The sequence below is a fragment of the Arachis ipaensis genome, chromosome B3 (genome assembly GCF_059453495.1).
Source record: "Arachis ipaensis isolate K30076 ecotype BB chromosome B3, ASM5945349v1, whole genome shotgun sequence".
Classification (NCBI taxonomy): Eukaryota; Viridiplantae; Streptophyta; class Magnoliopsida; order Fabales; family Fabaceae; genus Arachis; species Arachis ipaensis.
The window spans coordinates 9,999,250-10,008,947 of NC_142438.1; the positions used below are offsets into that span (position 1 = coordinate 9,999,250).

The 9,698-nt window shown below is 33.1% G+C and overlaps 2 protein-coding genes across 4 annotated transcripts; one reads left to right on the top strand and one right to left on the bottom strand.

Annotated features, from left to right (window-relative positions):
- Positions 1-1,615: 1,615 nt before the first annotated feature.
- On the top strand, positions 1,616-4,734 carry LOC107628703 (uncharacterized). 3 transcript variants are annotated; one of them, XM_016331274.3, is made up of 5 exons: positions 1,616-1,711; positions 2,320-2,421; positions 2,854-2,948; positions 3,275-3,549; positions 3,773-4,734. In XM_016331274.3, exons 2-5 carry the CDS (start codon positions 2,392-2,394, stop codon positions 4,501-4,503), a joined length of 1,131 nt encoding a protein of 376 aa, XP_016186760.1. In that variant the 5' UTR covers positions 1,616-1,711; positions 2,320-2,391; the 3' UTR covers positions 4,504-4,734. The 3 variants fall into 3 exon arrangements, with proteins under 3 accessions (XP_016186760.1, XP_020973751.1, XP_016186761.1); XM_021118092.2 differs by having other exon boundaries at positions 1,636-1,711; positions 3,261-3,549; XM_016331275.3 differs by lacking the exon at positions 1,616-1,711 and adding an exon at positions 1,717-1,846.
- A 49-nt stretch (positions 4,735-4,783) lies between these two features.
- LOC107634053 (zinc knuckle (CCHC-type) family protein) lies at positions 4,784-7,119 on the bottom strand. The gene is made up of 5 exons (XM_016337638.3): positions 6,721-7,119; positions 6,484-6,606; positions 6,126-6,225; positions 5,594-5,700; positions 4,784-5,444 (listed from the first exon to the last, which is right to left on the bottom strand). Exons 1-5 carry the CDS (start codon positions 7,045-7,047, stop codon positions 5,229-5,231), a joined length of 873 nt encoding a protein of 290 aa, XP_016193124.1. The 5' UTR covers positions 7,048-7,119; the 3' UTR covers positions 4,784-5,228.
- Between the last annotated feature and the right edge of the window lie 2,579 nt (positions 7,120-9,698).

Here is a 9,698-nt window from a genome sequence, read left to right on the forward strand (position 1 = left end):
AGTCGGGAATTAGCCGGTGGCACGACCAAACTCTAGGAGCGACGGAAGTAATACATGCACGCTTAAGTCAAAGAATTAATGAGATAGAGTTTATCTATTTCGGTGGAATTGAATTATACCTAGAAGAGTGATAGCATTTTTCTCTTATAGTGTTGTCGAATTATCTTATCTTGTAGAGGAGATTCACCTTTTAGGATTTAAACGATGGTTAAGTGTGAAAATTTTTTTGGATGGTTAAAATAGCGATAATGTTTAGACCGAATCGCGTTTAGACTAAGAATTTAGGTTAAGAGTGAATTTAAAAAAAATAATTTTATTAATTATTGACATTTAAAAAATTAACGACATAGATAAACTTAATGTTGATGATTAAATTAAATTAAATATTAAAAATAATTTCAAAAAATTTAAAACGTCAAGAAAAATAAAATATATTTTATCTTTAACAAAATTAAGTACTTCCCACAAAAGAAAAATAAAATATATCTGAGTTTAAAATTGATATAATCCAGTAGTCTAGTTGGAGAAGAAATTAAAGAATATGCAAGTGTGAATATGACGACCTTCAATTTTTGAGATAAATTTTAGGTCGAATTATCATGCCATTGAAAAAGATAATATTAGCCAAGATATAACCAACTGAACGTGATGACTAATTGGGTTGTTCGAGTTATGTGTTGCTTCATATAGTTTGTAAGTGTTCTTCATATATATTTAAAAATGATGTAAATTTGATGGAGAAAACATAAGAGCTAGGTTCATTCCTAGCTCCTAGATGGCTAGATGTCATGAAAAGATTTAACTTCAACTTTGATTATCAACTTTTTCGTAACAAATTATTAGTAAAAGTCTATTTTTTATTTGATTTTTACACAATATAATTATGATTTGAAAGTGTTTAGGTTTTATGAGATTTAGGGACGAATTAGAGTCCATAAAATAAGTCCAATATATATTTAAAATTGAATTTAGATTAAGACAAACTTGATTTCATCTAACCATATATACTCTTAATGAAAATTGCTGGTCATTGCATTCATTGCTTTGATTTATATCACCTATACTTAGATCAAATGAAATTTACTGCAATGCCTTGTTAAAATAATAAAAAAAGGTTAGACACTTGTATTAATATACATGGTTTAATATCTTTATATATAATTTTTTTTACTCTAACAAACTATTACTATCCATTTTAATGAACCAAAAAATTAAAAGTGACTGTCATTTTAAACACAAGCAATAACATGTTACAGTGAAACCTTATTTTACATTTCTTCTTTGTTGAGATACCAAACCCCAAAAGTTGACTAAATTTGATATTTCATTCACTACATCTTTCAAGCTTTTTCTTTTTCTTTTCGTTTCTAAGAAAATAAAATAACAAAATCTCTTTCGTCTCTGATTATGATTAATGAATGGTGAGTATATGCATTTTATGCTCCTCTACAAATATTTTTGCGAGTCTAAGCCTATAACTGAAGTAGGCCCAAATATTTTGTGTAACGAGCCCAACAATACGGACTTAGCCCAAAGTAAAAAGCCCAAATAGTTTCAGGGCTTCCCAACGTTAACCACCCAAATTAAAAAAAAAAATCAGCATTAAAAAAAATTCGTTAAATGTCGTTTTCAGGTGTGCCGAGCGTTTGCCGTATGCGGTGGCCATGGGAATGAAGTGATTGTTGTTCCCTGAGCTCTTAACATTCCAAAGGTTCACCTTTTACCCTATCTGAATCCCAAGATTGAGTTCTATGTCTTTTTTGTTTTGAGTTTTTTCTTTTATTCTTAGCAAGCTGAAAGAGTTGCTTTGAAATAATGAACTTTCACTGCCATTCAGAGCAGTGAGGTATGTTCACTGAGTCTCTAGGTGTTCAATAGAGTGAATTTTTGAATCCCCCATATTCATCCTTATGAGGAACTAACATAACAGAAGAGGAGGGAAGTAAGGAATTGGGGATGAGTGTATGTAGAATTGAGAATAAGGGTTAAGGATTCAGTGATTCACCACTTTCTCAATTAGGATAAATAAAATCAATACAAGCATTTTTCGATAAGTTCATCAATCATAGTTGTTTTAAAAGAGCAAGTGCTTTGAAATATCAAGGGAGGAGGGGTTATGATGGATGTAATGATGATAGGTTGCCTAGAACATGTTTGTAGAAATGCCTAGATGAAAGTTAATGAGTTTCAGTTTGTTACTTTCTCTTTCTTTGATGAGCACTTATATATTAATCATGCAGTAATATGTGTATTTGTGTTTGAAATTTTCTTTGGATATCAAATATTTTCTAACTTTTGTTGCTGCTATGTGATTTCCAGCATCTAAAGATCTATCTGCACAACATGTATGTTCAGTTGTGAACAGAAGCTTCTCTTTTCCCCAAATCAACGATGGCTTTCTTGTTTCACAAATTTCAAGAGGTATCTCTTTGTTTTGTCTTATGTTGGAAATGGTCACATTTTACTGTAAATAGCCAAAAATATGTAGACATTACTATTTAATTGCTAATAAAAATTAACAATGAGGAGACAATGTTAGAGATCAGACCACCTCCAATTTTTATATTTTTCATTTTATTTTCTCCATATTTTGTGTTGTTTCATGACCATTTAGTCTGTAAAGTTTTTAATTTCAAGGGTCTATAACAGACAATTGCATGTGGATTTTGAACATATCAATGCTCTGAAAGTGATGATGACTCATAGCTTGGAAGTTTTCGCAATAGTTTGTAGCTCCTAGAGAGATTACTGTTTTATAAGTTATCTCTTGTATTGTGCTATACTAAATTATAATTTGCCTGTTGTCCATCATGTGAAACTCGCAACAACGATCTTGTTCTGGATTTGTTTCAGGCTGTAAAAACACTTGCAAAAAGCCCTACTTTTGCTAGGGATCCGAGGCAGTTACAGTTTGATGCTGACATTAACCGCTTGTTCCTTTACACAAGGTCTGTATTTCTGTTGTCTCTATGTAGTCATGAATAATCTGTGTGCATTCATCATGAGCCAAACTCAGAATTTCATTCTCTCTTAATCATCTTACTTAAAGGCAGTGACACAGAATTGTTGACATTTAGTTTGGCTAGCAGCTTGATTGGACTATAGAACTTTTAAAATAGTTTTCATGCAGCATTAGAACAGATTTGATTCGTCATAATAGTTTAAAGCACTATAACATAATTATGAACATTTCTTCTCATGTAGACAATCAATGGGATTGTCCTGTTTTAACATCTTGACATATTTTCCTCATGCAAAAGACTTAAATATCCAGCTACAATCTCTTGGGGAAGAATGCTGAAGAAGCAGATGCAGAGGAGATTATTGAAATGGCCGACAAAGCCTCTGTTGAGGTTCAACAGATGCAGGTGCAAGAAAATGTCCACTCTCAAATAAAGTCATTTAGCACATCCATGGATAAAATTCTTCTTCGAAATGAAAAGGGGGTGAATGATCCCCTTGAGTCATCTCGACAAGAAAATGCCTTGCCTCACTGTGACAGGCATAGCTTTAGTTTGGGTAGCAAAGACCCACCTACTGACAATCTTGGTGAGATTTTTGTTTTGTTTTCCATATTCCCCTTTTTTTGGTGCACACTCTATTTAACGATATTTTACTCATTGCTACTCATATCATACTGTGCCTATTCCTTTTGATCCCTGGTTGTATAGAAAAATAGCTAAATGTATTAACAAATTCAACCAATATTGTTCACAATGTTCTAGCTTTCACACCTGTTTATTCACTGCTTATTGATGTCCATTTTGCGCAGCTGTCCCTAGACAAAGATCATTAAGCCTAGTCGAAGTTTCAAAGAGATTAAAGGATCAAGTTGGCTACCAACTTAATGTTAAACCTTCTCAAATATCTCACAAGGATGCTGGTCAAGGTCTATTTTTAGATGGTGCAGTAGATGTTGGTGCTGTGGTAGCCTTTTATCCTGGTGTAGTCTACTCTCCAGCTTATCATCAATATATTCCGGGATACCTTGATGAGCAGAACCCTTATTTGGTCACAAGACATGACGGGAATGTCATTGATGCCCAACCTTGGGGCTCTGGGGGCGATGAACAAGAATTGTGGAGTGGTAGAAAAATGGTAGTTAACAAGCCTGATATGGAAGGATCCCAAGTAGATAACACTGATAATTTTCTTGAGCGTAGAAACCCATTAGCCTTAGCTCATTTCGCTAATCACCCTGCAAAAGGAATGCTTCCAAATGTCATGATTTGCCCTTACAACTTTCCATTAACTGAAAGCAGCATGAGAGTTTACATCCCTAATGTATTATTTGGAAATGCTGAAGTAAATACGAAGGCATTTGGCAACTTTTGGTTCAAATCTGGAGTACCAAGAAATTGTGAATCACATGTCCCTACTCTGAAAACTGTTGTTTTGGTAGCAACTAGGGCTCTTCAAGATGAGGAGCTATTCCTTAACTACAGGCTAAGCAACTTTAAGCAGCTGCCAGAATGGTATAATCCAGTGGATGAAGAATACTAGAATAGGACATGAGAAGATGGATCCAGTCAGTGGCTATCACGACCAAATAGTTTCCATGGTTATTCAGAATATCTGTATTTTATTTATTTATTGTTTTTCGGATTTATGAAGGCATATTTTGTTTCTATGTTGTCTCAAAAAAACACTAGTAAAATTCATGATTTTGATACTATCTATATATTAAGAACTAGTATTTTAGCCTGTGTAATTCACGGGGCAACCAAATATTTTGTACCTCTAGTGTGACTAATTCTTAATCGATTTGTAATTTTGTAAGATATGCATATAAATGAACTTTAATATTTAGACTTAAAACTTAAAAAAGATAGTATTACACAAATGAAATAGAAACTGGACAATTTTTATTACGCAGAGATGGCAAAAGCATTAAACCACTTCAACTATAATCAATGGTTATCACGATTCATGAGCTAACGGCTCTTCCTTCCACAACTAGTTATTTTGTTATATAGGCTCTTATGCAAGTATATTCTCAGCAATCAACATGCTTTCATATGGTCCTATGAAATGTCCGCATAAAGGGCCAAACAAGTAACTTAATACACTCTCTGCCCCCACTTGAAACTGGTTCACTCACACCAATCCATTTGCCGTTATGACAAGCCAATCTTGTTGCTCGCGAGACCAACAAAAACCAACTATTCAACTAATGGAAAAATATGGTCTACTGAACTAGTAGTAAGAAACAGCTAATGAGCTTGAATTCAAGAGGCCTGTGATATGGCGGTGGCTCGAGCAGCACGCCTTTGGAGTGCCTTCAACCTATTTTCTTCCATTCGTGCTCTCTGCTCTTCTGTTATCTCATCTTTGCCAGACATGCTGGCTTCCTTATCTTGGATTACATTTGATGTCTCTTCAGTTGCAATGCTTTTGGACACTGTGTTGGCATCAGGCTCGTTCTGCATTGATTGAGATGGTTCCTGCAATAAAAGAGCATTCCTCAGTTAAGATTTTGGCAACAATTCTTCTTTAGAAATACACAATTTACTCTAGCTATTTGATTTTCAGAAAGAGAGTACATCACAAAAGGACGATAAACAAACTTCTATTTTGAAGAACTCAAACTTACTTCAGTAGCTGTATTGAAAAACTCCTCAATCATATCCTCTTGCATGTCATTAACATTTTGGGGTTCTGAAAACAAATCTCGCTCTTCATGATTTGCTTCCCCATTGACTGAAGATACATGAAGCACCAAAATAAGAAATTAGTTAAGAAAAACAAGATTGTCCATGTAAAAAATAACAAAACTAAATTATTCCAGTCACAACATTACAGCAATGTTCTAGTCGATTATACAGAATCAGGCCACTACCCTATTTAGAGTATGAATCAAATGGAAGTTTTCTACAATTGTGATCCCACATAAGACTGAATACTGATCAGTGAATTCTACATATCAAATTGTGAATTGGAGGAGCCTAACATTTAAGATACTAAACATGCTTGAAATCCAAACTTTCATAGGTAGTCCCCAATAATCATTTCCTGAATGTCTTTAGCTAGTTGAGTTGTTTGATAGTTGTTCCTAAATGCAAATAGTTTCCATGTACTATCAAACATTCATATCTAACACTGCAAAGAGCAACATAGGTAGATACCTTGTTCTTCAGCCGGAATCTCTTGCCCGACAGGTGTTTCATTTAATTTGGTTGGATCTCCACCATTTGCAACTCTTTCTCTCAAATCTCTAAGGCACATCTAGTTCAAGTGCAAATAACAATAACAATATCACAAGTGTGAGTAATAAGAATCTATTTTATGTAGGGTGGAAAATTGGAAGTGTGCATCATTCAAAATAACATCATCTACATTCAAACATACATTCTCCACAAACATAGAAAAACAACACAGAATAACATATCAATATATATCTAATTTACTCCCTCCATTACATAATATTTGCTACTTTAAAAATTCGATATATTCATAACTCAGTGATTACAGATCCAAAGTTACCTTGACGCGCTTAGTAGCAGCAACTTTCTCAACTTTGAGAACGAATTCATCAAAAGAGTAATAAGGTATCAAGCGAGAGTGCCATTCTGTGTACATCCGAAGTAAATTCCCCAAATCCTGAACCTAAAACACACACACACACACACACACACACACACAAAGTGAGATCAAAAAAGCTGAAATTGATGCGGAAAATGAAAGTAGTAGTAATTGATGCCAAGGCAATGGGATTATTACCTCGTGGCCGCGACCGCGGTATTTGAACTCGCGAGGGAAGTAGCGAAGGACGTAACCGAGGCCGTCGTCGGAGAGGAGGAGATCCGGCGTGAGCTTAGGCCTCGATCTGGGGACCTTCTTAGGCTTCTCCGCGGATTTGGAACTGCCGGCGGAAAATCTGGCTCCGCCACCGGAATAAGGCTTGGAGGAAGAAGGAGGAGGAGGAGGACGAGGAGGGGGAGGATTGCGATCGGCGGAGGAATGGGGGTTTTGGTCGGGAGCAGAAGAAGGGCAGTCGCGAGACCAGTGGCCTGGTCTGCCGCACTTGTAACAACCTGTTGCCGACATCTCTCTCTCTCTCTCTCTCTCTCTGAATTTGGTGATCTTCTTCAGAGTTCAGACTCAGATTCAATCACACATTCACACTAACAAAAACTGGTTAAGTAAATTTTGGGGTTTTTCTTCTCTTCCTTTTAGCGGGAAATGGCGGGAAAACAAGGAGGGAATTTCCCTTTCTCTTTTTTATTTTTTTAGAATTTTATTTTCATGTATAAAGAATTTTTACATGTTAGACTATGCATTTAAATAATTTTTAAAACAGTGCATTTGTAAATTAATTATTTTGAGTTTAAAGCTTAAAATTTAATTTCTAAAAAAATCCAAATAATTTCAAACATTTGTCATTTTTTTTGTCATATCATAAATTAAATAATTAGTTCTTCAAATATAGGGATGGCAACACTACCCGAATCTGTGGGTACCCATCCCACTCTTAAATCCGCCTCTATCTGCTCCAGTATATGCGGAGCTAGATAAAATATTAGAGGAAGCTAAAAATATTTACACAATAAAATAATATTAAAATAAAATTTTGAGGGAGGCTAAACTGAACTTTATATATAATTTACATGTAAAAAATTAAAATTAGGGAAGTCGTTGCCCTCTTCCTCAGCATGTAGCTTCGCCCCTGCCAGTATATATATATAATAATTAACGAAATGATTAATAATATTGTATTATATTTAAATTTTTACTTTAATTTATGTTATGTATATAATTATTGTTATATAAATTTTAAATTTTAAGTTTATTTATTGAATTTTAATAATTATAGAGACGAAACGGATTAAAGTTTAACTTTTTACTAAAAATCCGCCCCATTACCACCCCTATTCAAATAAAGTATTTTGTCTAAATATATATGATGATTTTTTAGTAATTGATTGTGTACTAAAAATATAAACCTTTTTTGTACATAATCTATTTTTATAATGACCTACAAACATGGTCAAAAAGAGTTAAGTTTTTTCTAAAGGTATTGGGCTAAAAGGATGGAACTCAAAAGAACACCTTGAGGAGTTGAATTTCTCTTCAGTGGGAACTATATTGGTGGAAGTGGATTGGTTGGATTTGGAGTGTAAAAGTGTCATCTAGTTTAAATAAAACCAAACTAGATGTCCCTTCACTAATGTCACATGTCAGGAGCTTTAGTTTAATGTGTGGGAATCAACTTCCTACTATTTTCAGTTGACAAGACTTGAGGTGATCCCAAATACCTAAAGATATTTTGGAAAGAGCAGTAAACCAAATGTCAGACTAAAACCATTGGCCAAGGGGTATCCTCTTCATCATGGTTTTACGCTATAAAAAGAACCTCAAGTCACCTCTATAAATCATCTTTTACTTCAACTTTCACCCTCACCTTCAACTATCATTCACTCTCACTTTTCACTTTCACATTGATCATCTTCTTCTTCACAGACCTTGAAACCCTTTTCATCCTTTACTTTCACCTTCACCTTCATTTTCACTTTTTCACCTTCACATTCATCCTCTTCTGAGAGCTTCTCTTCTCTGTAAATCATTCCTGTCCACTTTAAACAAAGCTCATTCATCCTCTTGTGACATTAGTGGAGGTCTCAACACTTGTTCTCCACCCCTCTTCCTCACTATTAGTTCTTGTATTGTTTATTTGCCATTAATAGAAGTGTCTTTCTCACAAGTTTACTTACTCCTAATCTCTCATCTTAACTATTATTTTTCACGAAACTACCCGAATCAGTAATTAATAATAAAATATAAAAACTATTTATCTTCTTTTAAAGATATAAAACTAATATTTTTTTCGTGATCTATAAACGTTATTTAACTATTTGTATGAATAAAAGTGTTTCCTTTGTTAAACAAAATAAAAATAACAGAATATAATGTCATGCAATATGCTTCGTCACTTTACCCAAACTTTGATTTGACAAGAAAAAATGTAGTTTCAAAATTTTATTTTTGTCACTAAAAGTGTGTAAGTTGGATTGCATTGGATTGAATCCTATTTTTTTTTATATATATTGTTTTAGCGTCAGTGAATCATTTAAATATTAGATGATTTTGTATTTAACAAATTTTTAAGGGCGGCTGTGACACAAATAATTTGTCAAAAGCGTTCTGTAAAATAAATTTATTCATAAAAATATAATTCACGGAGACGTATTGTCATTCTACGAGAGACATTCAATGTGTGTGTTTTGTATACGGCAATATCAAAATAAAAAATCGAGATTGAACCCCTGTAGTCCGGAATTTTTGTTTGTTTGAATGGGTTTTGATAATCCAAACACAAACTCCTTGCCGGAGAAAATGGGACAATGATTGTATAGAAAAGGGTAAACTACCAAAATCATTCTTAATTTTAAAGTAGGTCAACAAAAATAACGCTAAATTTTATATTTAATAAATTGTTTATATATATATAATCCAAAATTTTATAGATACATTTAGATAATTATTTAAAAATTATATAAAAAATTAGATTAAAATTTTATCTCTAAAATTTTATTTTTTAAACAACTTCATTAACAAAAAAATTGCAAAAAAAGAATTATTTGAAATAAAATTACCAAATTTTAATAATAAAAAATCTTATTTTTTAATTATATTTGCAAAAATTACATCAAAATTTAATCTTTAAAATAATTTTTTTAAAATATATATATTTAACATTA